General features: G+C 38.4%; 2 protein-coding genes across 2 annotated transcripts; both read left to right on the top strand.

Moving 5' to 3' along the window:
- Positions 1 to 448: 448 nt before the first annotated feature.
- On the top strand, positions 449 to 1959 carry LOC108668069. Its single transcript, XM_018155198.2, has 3 exons — positions 449 to 1144; positions 1353 to 1474; positions 1771 to 1959. Exons 1-3 carry the CDS (start codon positions 1009 to 1011, stop codon positions 1957 to 1959), a joined length of 447 nt encoding a protein of 148 aa, XP_018010687.2. The 5' UTR covers positions 449 to 1008.
- Positions 1960 to 2220: 261 nt separating this feature from the next.
- LOC125178134 (zinc finger protein 84-like) lies at positions 2221 to 16630 on the top strand. Its single transcript, XM_047881215.1, has 3 exons — positions 2221 to 2606; positions 4074 to 5493; positions 16322 to 16630. Exons 1-3 carry the CDS (start codon positions 2470 to 2472, stop codon positions 16628 to 16630), a joined length of 1866 nt encoding a protein of 621 aa, XP_047737171.1. The 5' UTR covers positions 2221 to 2469.
- The last annotated feature ends 142 nt before the right edge of the window (positions 16631 to 16772 follow it).

The following is a 16772-nucleotide window of genomic DNA, read 5'->3' as shown; positions in this document are numbered from 1 at the left end:
GTAGGTGCTGAGAGCAGGTTCTGGGGTAGATGTGGAGATGGGAACATGTTGATGTGTGGGCTGTTGCAGTGGCTGATGACTTATGGCGCCTATGGCTTTAAGCAGGCTGAAATTCTAGAGGAGTATTAAATTTACCAGTACACATGGCAAATTCGACACAACCAATCACAGTCTGGAGCGGATGACATCACAGCTAATCACCGTCTGGAGATGGACATGCATTTGCCTAAAAAAGACAAGCTTAATATAGTATCCAAGAACTCCAGCCTGGCTCTAAGTACTTAAGTTTGTAAGCTAATCTACTAAGCAGCATGCTTGCGTACATAAAGAATAAGGAAGGGATGATGGTATTGGGCAATGCTGGCCTCTAACATTGAACCCTGGGAATTATTGATTTTTATTTGTTCTTTTTCTTTATTTTGTATTGTATGTATTTTGTATTGTATTGTATTGTATTTTGTACTATGATTGTAGAATCATAGACCATTTGATGTTGCAGGTAATGAGTACTGACTTGAAGTAGGTATAGAGATTTAGTTCAGATGAGTACAGCATTTTAGCTCAGGCATACAATAGTTTTGCATGATGTGGGTGGGCATTGGCGCTAAGGTCTTGACAGTAAGATTTATTTGTATAACCATATTAACTACATTTTTCAGGGACTGAGTAAAGCCGATGAAGTGTTATATGCTCCTGAAGTTTTTACTATTTCCTTAGATCCCAAATTTTCAACATTATCTATATTGAAAGTACCAAATACTTTAGCAATCTATGATGGAGCTGCCACCTGCACTCAATTCTGTGCTCAATGTTTGCTACACATGACTCTTGAACTGCTAATCGTAACAGTGTACTACATACAAACTTGTTCTTTCTCTAACACCCACAAATGTCTTCACAGAATGGCACTGAAAATCAAGTTGCTTTCAATCGCTACCGGGACGTTTTACTATTAAACAATTTTGGATCGCAAATAAGCTTAGTTTTACTTGGAACCTGCAAATTTTAATGAGTATCATGATGAATAAAATGAAGGCGAGCAGTGTTGTGATGCACAATGTCTCCGATGATGCAGTCAACAGCAGCTGGCACGCTGAGCTGAGCACCCAAATGTCTTTGGAATCTTGCAAAGTGGAGCCTAATGGTGAGCTGCAGTCTTAAGGGATGTATAAATTGCTCACAATTGTATAAAATTGCAAGAAACATTCTTGTTAAGAGTTAAATACAGTTACCTAGTTTGTAACTTTGAGATATTGCTCCAAATTTTGTGGAAGCAGTGACACATTGTTTGTCATCTATGTTGATGTCTCATGTTCAAGTTTATTCATGATGTTCTATGTCAATTTATTCAGCTACAGAGGCCAGGTGCTCATCTCCCCAGGAAACGGTGGCAGTTTACATCAAGGAGGAGCCTCAAGATGGAGGAGAGGACATAGCTGTGAAGGAGGAACCAATTGACAGTAGTGAAAAAGAGGTAAATTCATCATTTGCATTAATAAAATGTCGAGCATAAAATTCACATATCAATATTTGTACCCTGGGAATTGGTTTTCAGCTTGGGCAAAGAAGCTCCTATAGGTAGCTTTAATATTTTATTCCTCAAATTTTTGGGCTATTATCCTGCAAATAAAGTTTGAAGCTGATGATTTTTATTTGGAATTGCTATATAACTTAATGTAGAGCAGTCCACTTCAATATAATTATTGAAATTGTTCAACTTCTTGAATGAATTAATGTGTTACATTATTATCCAGGTTGTTTATTATCCAGGCAGGTTGTTTGATTGCCCCACTCCAAGCCCTTACCAAGCCAGCGTCCCTGGGACGTTTATACATGCCTCAGCAGGCGTCAGCGATGGAGCTTCCTCTTGCGTCTCCCGCCCGCTGCGAGTTGCGCGCTGTTATTCGTTTCCTGGCCGCTAAGAAGAAATCATTTGCATTAATAAAATGTCGAGCATAAAATTCACATATCAATATTTGTACCCTGGGAATTGGTTTTCAGCTTGGGCAAAGAAGCTCCTATAGGTAGCTTTAATATTTTATTCCTCAAATTTTTGGGATATTATCCTGCAAATAAAGTTTGAAGCTGATGATTTTTATTTGGAATTGCTATATAACTTAATATAGAGCAGTCCACTTCAATATAATTATTGAAATTGTTCAACTTCTTGAATGAATTAATGTGTTACATTATTATCCAGGTTGTTTATTATCCAGGCAGGTTGTTTGATTGCCCCACTCCAAGCCCTTACCAAGCCAGCGTCCCTGGGACGTTTATACATGCCTCAGCAGGCGTCAGCGATGGAGCTTCCTCTTGCGTCTCCCGCCCGCTGCGAGTTGCGCGCTGTTATTCGTTTCCTGGCCGCTAAGAAGATTTCAGCAAAGGAAATTCACGAAGAACTTTGTCAAGTGTATGGAGAAGAGTGTATGAGCTCCGGAATGGTGCGCAGATGGGTCAGGGACTTTAAAAATGGCCGAACTGACGTCCACGACGACGCCCGTGCAGGGCGGCCATCGGTTTCTGACGAAACAATTGCCAAAGTTGAAGCGGCAATGCTTTAAGATCGGCGGATTACAGTTCGAGAGCTGTGTAAAAAAATTCCTGAGGTCAGCAAAACTACAATTTACAAAATTTTGACTGGACATTTAGGCCATTCTAAGGTCTGCGCAAGATGGGTACCAGAAATAAGAGATGCAAAACGTGGTTGTTAGTTTTCTATGCGGACGGGCGGCAGAGTTCTGACTCTGGTTTGATAACTGGGTGCCTCGAATGCAGAAGTGCATAGAACGCAACGGCAATTATGTAGAAAAATTAAACAAGGCTGAGCTTTCCAAAAATGTACACAAACTTGTCTAATATTGAGCATCCTGCCATACTTGACTGGTAAAGTAGGTGATTATGGCATCTTGCTTTCAATCGTATTTAGATGGGCCGATCAGATTCAGTTGTTAGTCACATAAGTTGCGGGTTTGCCTATCTTGTTATCTGTATAATCGAGTGAGATACCAGCTCATTATTTATTACATTTGATGATGACAGGCGATGATGCTTGCTTAGAGATGGAGGTGATTATTGATGTGACATTCCATGCACTTTCATGATAACGATATTATATGATAATATGATAAGGAAGATAACACGGCCTTCGTATGATCGTCCTATGACATTTGACCTCTTTTAATGTGTAATTTGCTCTTATGGAGCGTGAGAATCTGTACTAAGCTTGACTTAATAATCGAATGAAAACCTGAGTGCAAGTGATCAGTGATGCACTCGTGAGAATCCCTTGTACGTTTAATTCCAAAGGATGAATGCATTATCCCTTATCTATTATAAGTCACGTATGTGCGCGGTATTTCAAGCTTCATTTTACCGGTTAAATAATCTCTTGAAGGTTGATCATTTTTTTATAAAACAGCATTATATGTCTTGTGAAACTTCAGTGGAAAAAAGAGCCCATGCCTGAATTCTTCAAAATTTTTTTTTTTGATTGGAGCCTCCCTTGGGGCTTTAAGTGCAATGGATACATTTTCTTCTTATGCTTAGTACAATGGACACATTTTCTTTCAGCCTCTACACAAATGTGTATGTGGCCAGTTACTCATTGTTTGCTATTGGCATATCAGTACGTTGACTTTCAAATATGCAATGTTTCCTCCCGTAATGTTTGCTGAGTCTGAGGATGGTCTGATGCTGATGATTCCTTTTTGATTTTTGCAATCTTTCAAGCCCCAATGTAACTTCAAGCCATTGTGCGTCAGGACTGGACGTGTGTTCACTTATTCCATCCTCTTTTATCCTTCCCATCAAACGCAAATTTGCACTTTTTCCTGTCCTTCGTACGTCTTATTTCACTCAAAACAAAAATGTATAACACATGTCAGTTGTTGCATTGATTAAAATTTCCTGAAATAGTATACATTAAATAATTCCAAATAGATCACCATGCGTTTGCAGTGCGTTCTGTTGCTCATTCCTGTACAAATTGAACGTTTCTTCGAAGTATATATGATTCACTTGCTAATGTTTTCTCCCTGACAATTATTGTTTAAATGACGTCACTGTGTCGTCAGTGCGTGGGAAGAGGGCAGCCCGCACCCGAGGGCGCCCCTGACGACGCTGCTGGCGGCGGCGGCGTCTCTGCAGCGTCCTGCTCCCAGCACCGCACCAACAGGCCTGCGTCTCTGCAGCGTCCTGCTCCCAGCACCGCACCAACAGGCTTGCGTCTCTGCAGCATGCTGCTCCCAGCACCGCACCAACAGGCTTGCGTCTCTGCAGCGTCCTGCTCCCAGCACCGCACCAACAGGCCTGCGTCTCTGCAGCGTCCTGCTCCCAGCACCGCGCCAACAGGCCTGCGTCTCTGCAGCGTCCTGCTCCCAGCACCGCACCAACAGGCTTGCGGGTTCCCAGGGTGGATTTGTTGAGGCCGAAGCTGCAGCCCAACCGCAGCAGCGCCTCCCAGATGAGCAGGCGACCGCAAAGCCACACTCATGCTCGGACTGTGCATTTGGCTGCAGTTCAGAGCAGCAACTTCAACGACATTTGCATGCGGAATATTCCAAAGAATTGTCAGACCGATGCTCTAAATATGTACATAGTTGTTCCAGTAAACAAAACCACGAATGCAATATTCCATCGAAGCATTCGTCTGTAAAGCCTCCAAGTTGCGCGGAACGTGAATATTCATGTGCCATTAAACACGATTTGAAATCACATAAACCGCGCAAGCTTTTATCTCATAAACCTTTTAGATGCTCTAAATGTGAATATACTTGCTCCAGGAAATATTATCTAAAATGCCATGTACTTTACAGACATTCATCGCAGAAACCTCTTAGGTGCTCTAAATGTGATTATTCTTGTGTCTATAGAAGCAACTTAAGAGCGCATTTACTACGCAAGCATTCATCTCAGACGCCTTTGAGGTGCTCAGAATGTGAATATTCTTGTGTTTTTAAAAGCGATTTAAAGTTTCATATATTGGGAACGCATTCATCTGTGAAGCCTCTCAGATGCTCGGAATGTCAATATTCATGTGTCAAAAAGAGTGATCTGCGAAGGCATGTTCTATACAAGCATTCAACTAACAAACCTTTTAGCTGCACGGAATGTGAATATTCGTGCGTCACTAAAACGGTTCTAGGAAAGCATGTTCTATCCAAGCATTCGTCTGAAAAACCTTTTAGCTGCACGGAATGTGAATATTCTTCTGTCAGTAAGAGTAATCTGAATAGACACGTTCTATCCAAGCATTCGTCTGAAAAACCTTTTAGCTGCACGGAATGTGAATATTCGTGCGTCACTAAAAGTGATCTACAAAGCCATGTTCTATACAAGCATTCATCTGACAAACCTTTTAGCTGCACGGAATGTGAATATTCGTGCGTCACTAAAAACTCCCAGCACCGCACCAACAGGCTTGCGGGTTCCCAGGGTGGATTTGTTGAGGCCGAAGCTGCAGGCCAACCGCAGCAGCGCCGTGCAGATGAGCAGGCAACCGCAAAGCCACACTCATGCTTGCACTGTGCATTTGGCTGCAGTTCAGAGCAGCAACTTCAGCAACACGTTCGTGCAGATCATAAAGACAAATTTTCATATCAATTTTTTGACTGTGAATATATTAACTCCAGCAAAGGAAACCTCAGATGTCATATTCTTTCTCGGCACACAACGGACAAGCCATTTAGATGCTTGGAATGTAAATATTATCGTGTCATTGAAAGCGGTCTGAAAAGACATGTACTATCCAAGCACTCAACTGAGAGACCTTTTAGATGCTCGGCATGTGAATATTCATGTGCCAAGAAAGGCAATCTGAATAGGCATGTACTGGCCATTCATTCATCCGAGAAACCATTTAGATGCTCTGAAAGTGAATATTCTTGTGTCATTAGAAGTGATCTGCGAAGGCATGTTCTGTACAAGCATTCATCTGAGAGACCTTTTAGCTGCCCGGAATGTGAATATTCGTGCGTCACTAAAACTAATCTAGAAAAGCATGTTCTATCCAAGCATTCGTCTGAAAAACCTTTCAGCTGCTCGCAGTGCTCTTATACTTGCGTCGAAAAACGAAATCTTGCCCGACACGTGCAATCCAAACATTTCAAGTCAACTTCCTCGCCTCTGAATGTATAAATATCATTCAATAAATAAATATCTTCCAGTAAATATTTGTTTTAATTTCATTCGTCAAAAACGACATTCGCTGCTGGGAGTCGGGGACGAATTGAACATTTTCAGGCTAAATTTTAATGTGAGTGAAGCAGTTACGTAAAACTTGAATACGAACTAAATTATTATCAGTCTGATATTGTGTATACAATTTATATCGTGAACAAAATTGATATCAATACGTATTTGCGATGATATTCTCTCTACCGTAAGCACAGCCTAGGGCCACGAATGTAGTTCTTAAATAAATTTAGGTTGTACCAGCTTATAAACTCTAATCTATTTTTCGAAAATGTCAATTCTCAAGGCTCATTTGTGATAAAAATCGACCTTGTTTACGCCACTCTGTAACTTTGCTACTCAACTTATTCATAGAACAGATATTCTATTAATAATGAACGTCTCGAACGCTGCATAATCCAACTTTTAATCTTGCAACATTCCCAATAGTCCACATGTCACCTCCTCAATCCATAATTCCACATATGCCTTTACCACGGTCGTTGCCGACTCCAAAATAGATTTATCGTGCGTGACTATCGCGCGCTGAACAATGTAACTAAGCATGTCACATCTTCACGCAACACCATCAAAAAATATGAGTTATGTTGAGATAAACATCGGTTCAATGGATAGCAAAACGATATAACCCATAATATTCATAATTAATTACCTTATCTTCACTACGAACAAATTTTACCGGTTCAAAAAATTATGTTTTTAAGAATACTTCTCCTTATACAATCAAAGTAATGGAAATAGCGCAATTATATTTACGATGGATAACTAAGTTAAAATATTCAACATGTATGATGATAGATAACAATCTTCTCTATACATTTTGCCTTAAATCATGAACAAAATTGATATCAAAATGTAGTTGCGGGCGGACGACCGAAGACGCTCAAGTGGCTGACATGGCGAACGAATGATCAATAAAATAGCGCGGATTAACGAATTCCGCAAATTAAGCAAAGAGTAATTGTTGTACCAGCTTCAAAAATTTTTATTCATTCATAAAAAATCTAATTTTACAGGTTCATTTATCATTAAAAATCGGCTTTGTTTATGCCACTCTATAATTTTGCTATTCAACTTATTCATAGAATAAATATTCTGTTGAAAATGAACGTCTCGGATGCTGCTTACCCCAATTGAGAATCTAGCACCATGCACAATAGGCAGCGGCTCGCCTCCACAACCCAACTGTACTTATGCCCTGCCATGGTCGGTGCCGACCCAAAAATATATCGCATACAACGAGCGAAGAGACAGCGAGAAGTGCGAAATTTCGCACACATCGCACAAGGCCGTCAAAAAATATAAATCATTTCTACATAAACGTCCACTTAATAGACATAGAAACGATTTACCTCATAATATTGATAATTAATTACACTACTTTAATACAAACAAATTTTACCGTTTCAACGAATTCAGATTTCTGAAATACTCACCTTCATCCAACTTTAATAACGAATATAACACATCAATATTTTCCATGGATAACTAAATAAAAATATCTCACCGTGTATCATGTGCGATATAAAGCATCTTCATATATTTGCACTTAAATCCAAATCTATTTCTTGATTGTAACTGCTCAAGATTATTATGGTAATTTGAATAACTTAAATTCCCATTTAAAAGTTACGGATAAGCTGATGTTCCGACGTGACGACAGCAGTGGGTAGAATTTAGAAGTAAAATAAAGTTATGTTCGATGAACACAAACACTGAATTTTGATAAACTGTGAAAATAAACTTAACAAAATATGCCATTTATGATGTATAAACCTCGAAGAGTTGCCATATAAGGTAACTCTTAAGCGTTACTATGTATGGCAACTCTTAGACGTTACCATACATGGAAACGCTTCGTTATCGTGCCTCTGCCAACCACCAGGCAGGAGCCCATCGTTCTGTACATAATATACAAACTGGGGTGCTTATTCTTAACAAGGTCATACTGGGGTGCTTATTCTTAACAAGGTCATACTGGGGTGCTTATACTTACTTAACAGAATCTGATGTCGCATTCACTTCTTGAGGTCACTCTGCCCTCTCTATTGTTGTAGCCGTTGGCGACTTTCAAAATTATTGAGCTTTTGGAAAATTGAACCGCGTTCATCAAATGTACATAAAACTTAGATCAGACCGGCAAGAAATGTCAACTTTTTCAGCCTAAACGCGAGCGTAAAAGAGATCAACATGAAGTTACGTAGAAATAATGAAAATAAATGATCAAATAGTTTTTATAAAAATATATTGCGTTGAAATAGATTATGATAATTGCAATATTTTGCCGAAAATGAAGTAAAATGATGAAAGTTTCTCTTTACAATTTTTTATAGGTAACTAACTAAAAATACTTGGGACGAGGATCAAGGGAAGTATAGATCATCTCAATTTATTTTCAGTTAACTCATGTGTCATTTTCTCGATAGTAAATGTTCGTGCTTAGGATGGTCATTTCAATAACTTTAGTTGTTATTTTAAAAGTTACTTCTGACGGCGACGCGACGCCATGCAATGAATAAAGTCAATAAACTGTGTAGGGATAAAGTTTTCTCAAATTAGCACAAACAATAAAACCTGTGCCGCAGCAGAATATACCTCATAGTTATATATCATATATTAAGTAAAAAAATTGGATTGAAATGAGATAGTGTATTTACGTCAATTCTTTCAAATATATCGGCCAAAATAATAGAGGCAACTCGATAAATAAAATCGCGTTGTTAGTCCCGAAAATTTATAAATTTTCTTCTCGAAATCAAGTATTTTAAGGGATACTTACTTATTGTTGACTATGTGGGAATTGTTCATTGTGAAACGTGATAATGTTAATTTGAGTCTTATTATAAGTACTTATATATTCAGTCTGCTCATATCGCAAGTTCACAAGGAATTTAAAGCAAAGAAAACGCCAAGCCAATTCACTATATCGATATTGAAAACGTTTCGGAGTCCTGCTCCTTCATCAGTTTGACAATCTAAAAATGAATACAATCATATTACAAGTCAAAATTCTAGGACAGACATAAAACCTAAAAAATATCAAATATTGAATCGAAAAAACAGGACTCGCGGAACACAGAGTCATCGGAGATACGAAAAGAATAAAATCTAAGAAAAAACACAAGCCTAAAAACAAACATAAAAGCCTAGCGATACACTATTTCAAGAGGATATGAACCGAACGCAAGATTGAGACACGGTTCTCGTTTGAAGATATGTAGACTCCAATGTCCCCAAATCCGAACAAACCACCTTCTGGCTGTTCGGATTTGAGGATTTTCCTGATTTTTTTGAGGGTTTTTAGCGCATTTTCTCATTTATGAAAAAAATGCACTATTGTGCTCGCCATGTCCGTCTGTCTGTCTGTCCGTCCGTGACTTCACGTTTTCGTCGACGAGAAAATGCGCTCTCTGTCACTCACTGCAGTAAGTACTGAGTTATATTTTTTATTTCGTTCGAAACGCGGCAGAAACAACTTCAGTAACTTGATCATATTGCATTATGTTGAAGTTGAATAATTTTCATTTATACACACGAAGGAAAATTTTTTACTATTGCTCATTGGAAAATAAAGCGTAAAATTTATTACGTTGGTTGTAGTAGCTTCAAAAAATTTTAATTCATAATTCAAAATTTCTAATTCTCATGTCTCATTTCCAATTAAAAATCGGCCTTGCTCACGCCACTCTATAATTTTGCTATTCAACTCATCCATAGAATAGATATCCTGTTAAAAATGAACGTTTCGGATGCTGCTTGCCCCTATACTATTAATCCTGCAACATGCACAACAGTCGGCAGGTTGCCTCCTCAACCCTGAACTGTCTTCTTCTTCTCAGGATGTCCGCGCTGGGCGGACTTGAAGCCACAGGACAACCGCAAGGATCACCGTTGGGCGTGAAAGCTTATGCAGAATTCAACTGCACAAATATCTTTCCTGAGGTCGTTTCCGACTCCAAATTCTTACCATTCGACTAATAATAGTTAATCATTAAATCATACGTAATTCACGGAACACCACAGAAAAATATGAATTTTATTGAAATAAACATCTGCTTAATAGGCATTGAAACAACTTTGCTCATAATATTCCAAGTTATTTATTCCAACTTCACAACGAAAAAATTTTTTCATTTTGATAAATTATGATTTTGGAACATTTCTCCATGTAGAATCAGAACAACGAAGAATAATAACACTACTGTCTTTTCATGGGTAACTAAATAAAAATATACTACCGTGTATCATGCGTCCTATAAATCTAAATCTAATGGTGATTTATATACTTTTAATTTACATTGCAAAAGTTACGGATAAGCTGAAGTTCCGACGTGACGCGGCAGTGAGTAGAATTTAGAAATAGAATAAAAATAAATTTTTGTTCAATGACCACAAACACTGAAATTCGAGCAACGGTGGAAATAAACTTGATGGAGCATGTCATTTATGATATATAAAACACTTAGACATTACCACATATGGTAACTCTTAGACGTCACCATGTATGGCAGTGGTTCCCAAACTTTTTCAGGCTGGCGCCCCCTTTGGCTCCCTTGTGAATTTCTAGCGCCCCCCACAGACATGCGCCTCTTCCTTGAAATTTAGGACGCTGCAATTTAAAAGAGAAAGGTTAAACACAAATGTGTATTTCACAAATAGAACAGTAACGAGCTAAACATCACAGTTGCTGAGGTTAGGTATTTAAATACTAATTTTCGTTCAAATCTGTTCAGCAGTTTGGAAAAAAATTTCTTGATTATTGCGAATTTAAATAAACACGTATTGCTGTTTAAATCACGAATGAAGGCGAAAAAACTCGCGAACTAAGGCACAATCGAAAAAAATTTCACGAGCTAAACGAGTTTGGAAGAAATTACTTGATCACAGTGAATGTCAGCCCGTATTGCCATACAACTATGACAAAAACAAACGATGGCAAAATTCAAGCAATTTTCACAAGCTAAACATTATTGTTAGACCCTAATGTAATGAATGCGTGTACTAAGTTTCATCAAGTTAAGTTCATTAGTTTGAGAGATATTCCTTGATCATTGAATTTGGCAATTGGCTGTGAGACCGGACGCGAGTCCGGCCGTTAATTTGTCCCAGACCGTCGAGACGTAAACCCAGGAGAGGCTAAAACAGATCTGTGTGACAAAACCATCGCTGGGAGTCATGTGCTGCACGTGTTGTGTACAAATCGTCAAACAAACTTTTTAACTTCTGACTTTGACTTCGGATTGTCGCCCCCCTATCGCCCCCCAACCGCCCTCTTCTTCCCTACCGCCCCCCAAAATCTTTTCATCGCCCCTAGGGGGGCGATATCGCCCACTTTGGGAACCACTGATGTATGGTAACTCTTAGACGTCATCATGTATGGTAACTCTTAGACGTCACCATGTATGATAACTCTTAGACATTACCATGTATGGTAACTCTTAGACGTCGCCATGTATGGTAACTCTTAGACGTCACCATGTATGGTAACGCTTCGTTATCGTGCCTCTGCCAACCACCAGCCATGAGCCCATCGTTCTGTACATAATATCAACTGCTGGTATTACAAAGAAATAAAATATCAGCATTTGTGATTCACAGACCAAATGTCATTCTTTATGAATTTTTTTCAAAAAACAAAAGAAAATTAATCTCCAATGAAGACCCGTCATTTTATGATCGTGAATTATATAAAAGTTTTCCCTTAATAGCTATTCACGCTTGGAAAGACAGAAATACTTTTTTACGAAATGATTGTACTTAAAATATATCCTAAATACTTTCGGTTCCTCTAACGTTCGAAATTTTTTCGACATGCTCAGGAGTGGGTGTGTATCTTAAAACTTATTATATTGCTTGTACTAGCCTCAATAGATCTAATTTATACGTCTATCTTCAAGCAAAAATGGGTTAATAAAGAAAATTACAGTGTTAAATGCTGCATGCATAATCGTTACTAATCCTTTCTTAAACTACTTAATTTTTTTCTTCTGCCGTTGCCGGCTCCAAAATTGTAATTTTGAGAAAATTCCGCGATTTGAGAATGAGAACAGACTAATTTACAACACCGCAGAGAAATATGAATGTTATTGGTATAAAATTAAACGTAATGAACGAAACTATCAGATACAGCGTGATACAGAAGAATATTTGTTACGAAAAATTGTACAAAAATATATCGCGTCTGAATAAATTATAATAAATAGAATATTTTGCCAAAACAAAGTTAAAATAACGGAGATTTCCTTTTGTAATTTTTTATAGATAACAAAATAAAAATTATCCACACAAGAATCATGTGAGGTAAAGATTATCTCAATTTACAACGGCGAATGAAGCGACTCAAATATTAAAGGAAATATCGATAGCGCTCGATATTCATATCAACGAGGTTACCAATGAACAGGTTAAGACCGTGCTAAAGGTAGGAAAATAAAAGCAGTGTAACTACATTCTGCTAGTTTATGCTGGTAGGCGAGCGAGAGAATTATTTATTAAGAGAAATGAGGGGAAGGCGAAAACTGTATCGGGTGAGAAGCGTGCGAGTGTATAAGTTGTTGGTGGAGTTTTAGACGAGGTCATGTATAATAAATGTGTACAGAAGAGACCTGAGAAAACAACGTATGTCAGTTTAATGTACCGAATACTTCAGTGCACAACAGCAATAATAGTTTAACTGAAATGGAAACAATACTTCCAAGTTCGAGGTAATCCATTTCCTATATCCTAATAAGTAACAAAAATAACATCCCCAAGAAATTCAAGTTTTTCTGGACGAAACCTACGTTTCAAAAAAATATGATATATAATAAAGAATATCAAATAGAATTATATCGTGTCAACATTTTATTTTAAAAGCTAATAGTCTAAACTTGATCTCAAAATTAGCCCTATAGATATTACTTTCAAAATATAATTCACAGTAATTTCAAAAGCTTCATCTACAGTAATCGATAAGTTTTATTTGGCAGCAAAAAAAAAAAACCTTTATCTGGGCTAAAACAGTTATCCACAAATAACTTAATAACGCAAACACTTAGCAAAATGAAAATCCGTACACTTCATCCCAGTGAAACTGTCGACCGGCGGTAGAGAACACGGACCAATATCTGCCATACATAGCGAGAAACCCGCTATGGGCCCATGACCCGCAGTGGGCTCGCTGCCCCATGTTACCCTATCTATTCTCTGAATGGGTTGAACGGAGATATTTTAGCGTGACGCAAACAACGTCGCTTTTTAATCATAAATGAGCCTGGAGAATTGAAATTTTTGAAAAATAGATTAGAATTTTTAAGCTAGTTTAACCTACATTTATTTAAGAGCTACATTTGTGGCCCACGTCTGTGCTTCCGGTAGAGAGAAGAATATCCTATATTTTGATATCAATTTTATTCACGACACAAAATGTATACACAATGTCAAACTGAAAATTATTTAGTTGGTATTTAACTTTTACGTAACTGCTTCATTCACAACAAAATTTGGAGTGAATATGTTCAGTTTGCCCCCGACTATCAGCAGCGAATGACGTTTTTGACGAATGAAATAAAAAAATATTTACTGGAAGCTATTTATTTATTGAATAACATTTATTCATTCAGAGGCGAGGAGTTGGACTTGGAATGTTCAGGCACGGCAGGGATGGGCGAGGAGGGCTGGTGGGCATCCCAGCACTACCCACCACCAGTCCAGGCACGGCAGGGGTGGGCTAGGAGGGCTGGTGGGCATCCCAGCACTACCCACCACCAGTCCAGGCACGGCAGGGATGGACGAGTTGATGATTGTCGTGAAAATAGAGTTGCGATTTATTCATTCCGATGGAACACTCTTAAAACTTTCCATGGAACTGGCACTTGGTTGGCTGACCTCTAGTGCCAGTCAACCTCCAGCGGTTAGCGTGCGAAGAGAAATGTTGAGTTCATTTACCGTCTATTTCTGCTTAGAAAAAGAAATTAGAATGTCTTACTATAGAATAAGATAACTATAGTAGAAAATAATGGATGACATGTCAAGGCCAAGTTACTTAGTGGATAAAGGATCAGCATGATCTCTCGAAATCTCATGAATAATATTTTTGAATACATTAAATGAATAAGATTTGAACGGAAAAATATTAATATTGTTATGTAGACTTGGCACATCGTTTTTGCACAACACTTATTATTACTGAATTTAATCTTATTCCTCTAATCGCCCATTAGATCTAATCGATGGATTCCTCAAACTTTTGACGATGAATAATGGAAGATACAGCACACGATTATCCATGATTATCCTAATTTATTTTACACTTAAACAATATTCGTATCTTTATAAAACGTCATTGAGTTACCCCTCAAATTCAAGACCCTTTAAAGTTCCATGTAACAAACGAACCTGCGTGGTTCCGGTTTCTCAGCATACACATAGCTCTATTAGCCAAATTTATGACGTGACAAAACAGAAAAGTTAAAATTCTTTATCCTTTTTAATATAATGCATATTAATTATCGGGAAGGCACGCAGGAAATTTGTCCTGGCAGAATTTTAGTGACGCGAGGGTTCCTCTTGGGTTAGTTACCTATTGAAATATTAGCGCACGAATTTCTCCACAACCGATGCATAAATGTGGAATAAACAGTTGTGTGAAAAGTTTCACATTCTTCAATACAAATTCAATCGAATAAATCGCAACAACCTGAAACTTTCATCGATAAATTCGATTTTATATATATACTATTTTATTTGCAACATAATTATTCAACATTTTAGATGGTGCTACCATGATTTGACTGTGATCTACAAAGGAATATAATGCCTTAAAATAAATGGTTTAAATTTTGGTGGATGCAAATATCCATTATTAATTCAATTTGTCGAATAATAATGCATAAGTGGCTTTAGGTCGACGCTATTTGTGAAGGTTAATATAAGCAGCGGTGTGCCTATGCCCATAATTACGGTGTAACATTTTCTCTTGGTAGCAGTTCAAATATGTATATGAAGTTGATGCTGCATCGGATGAAAGACATCAATATGACCAGTCCGACAATTGCGCGGTCACTTCGCAGGTCCAAAGGCCGGCGCTGATCCTGCCGTAATCCGGCTCTGAAGCTGAGGTAAAATCCATTGCTGTTTACATCAGATATCTTATGGAGTTAAAACGCATTGTAATAAGACTGCATACACGCGCTCGTTGCCAGGTTACTGCGGCGTAATCTGGTAAAAGTATTGAAATTTATCCATCACGTGGAGTTAATAGAGTTACAGCCAGTAGATTTGCAGTCAAAAGCTACAGCCAATAGATTTACAGTCAACCAAGATTGTTAACGAAGACTGTTTACTGTACAATCTGTTTACTGTACAAAAGGTTAGGCGACGGTTGACCGAATTATGTAAATAGCCTAGTTATGCTTCGAATTAGGGAAAAGTCGTTCATGCTCAGTAATGGCGGTATCACCACCACATGTTCCATTTTCGATATCTACGGATAGATTTTGAATTGATAAGGTAGACTTTAGGCGGACGTTAGTTATTATATGTATAATATGGCTACATGGCGAAAAATCTGTATAAACGAAAGGTATCAAGAATATTTGAATGGGCGAAAGAGTTACATTTACTTTGAACATGGAGATTATATTTATTTTGAATTACACCTCAGATAATTTCAATAATCATTACTCATATATGATATAAATATATTATTTCTCCAGGTTTACTTTTAACCGTATTAAAATTACTCCATCACCACAGATGAAACTGCTCGCACTCAAATGCGTCAATAAGTCGAAGCACAGTACAGCTTGTACAGTAAACAAGGCAGCTTGCCTGTAGCCCAGGGTTGAGGATTTATGGCGATTTTCCCATTATTTGCATAGTTAACATATATTTTGTCGGTATATAGTATTATTTTATCTAAAACTTCAGCAAAATGTGAAATTCTTTGAAGAATGCAGATTATATAATGAATTTGATATATTTGTAAAAAATGTACAAGTTGGTCTGAAATTTCATTATATAAAACATGACTTAGTTCAAACTTTTAGGGAAGTAAAATAAAGTGAATTGGGTTTTTGAAGAATTGCCTAATCCAACAAACGTTCTTCCTGAATCACTGCGCCCCGGAACTCCACCCTTCGTGTCGCAGGCAGAGCAGCCAATGGGAGGGCAGCGTGGGCGCCGTGGCGCTGCTTCATCCAACAAAGCAGCCAATGGGAGGGCAGCACGGGCGCCGTGGCGCTGCTTCATCCAACAGAGCAGCCAATGGGAGGGCAGCGCGGGCGCCGTGGCGCTGCTTCATCCAACAGAGCAGCCGATGGAAGGGCAGCGCGGGCGCCGTGGCGCTGCTTCATCCAACAGAGCAGCCGATGGGAGGGCAGCGCGGGCGCCGTGGCGCTGCTTCATACAATCAATTGGATTTAGTCAGGCGCTGGCAGATGAGGATGCGGTGTCCTAGCGAAGAAACAACTGCTCCTTTGCTGATTTATTTCACGGATTTAACTCCACACATCATTGCAGTGAATATTAAATGACTGGTGAGTATAAAGGAAATACTTCTAAAAGGTTAATGGGGAATAGTTTAGACGGATTATTTTGTA

Source organism: Hyalella azteca, unplaced genomic scaffold (assembly GCF_000764305.2).
Source record: "Hyalella azteca isolate HAZT.00-mixed unplaced genomic scaffold, Hazt_2.0.2 contig7350, whole genome shotgun sequence".
Lineage (NCBI taxonomy): Eukaryota > Metazoa > Arthropoda > Malacostraca > Amphipoda > Hyalellidae > Hyalella > Hyalella azteca.
The sequence above is the reverse complement of the archived record's forward strand: the minus strand, read 5'-3'. Positions and strand labels throughout refer to the sequence as shown.

Bases quoted from the DNA above. Each gene is read 5' to 3' on its own strand.
- LOC108668069 (XM_018155198.2), top strand. From the start codon at position 1,009: ATGAGTATCATGATGAATAAAATGAAGGCGAGCAGTGTTGTGATGCAC. The intron at 1,145-1,352 runs GTGAGCTGCAGT...CAATTTATTCAG, and splicing joins TTGCAAAGTGGAGCCTAATG to CTACAGAGGCCAGGTGCTCA. The intron at 1,475-1,770 runs GTAAATTCATCA...TTTATTATCCAG, and splicing joins TTGACAGTAGTGAAAAAGAG to GCAGGTTGTTTGATTGCCCC.
- LOC125178134 (XM_047881215.1), top strand. From the start codon at position 2,470: ATGGCCGAACTGACGTCCACGACGACGCCCGTGCAGGGCGGCCATCGG. The intron at 2,607-4,073 runs GTCAGCAAAACT...CTGTGTCGTCAG, and splicing joins TGTGTAAAAAAATTCCTGAG to TGCGTGGGAAGAGGGCAGCC. The intron at 5,494-16,321 runs GCAACCGCAAAG...TTCGTGTCGCAG, and splicing joins AGCGCCGTGCAGATGAGCAG to GCAGAGCAGCCAATGGGAGG.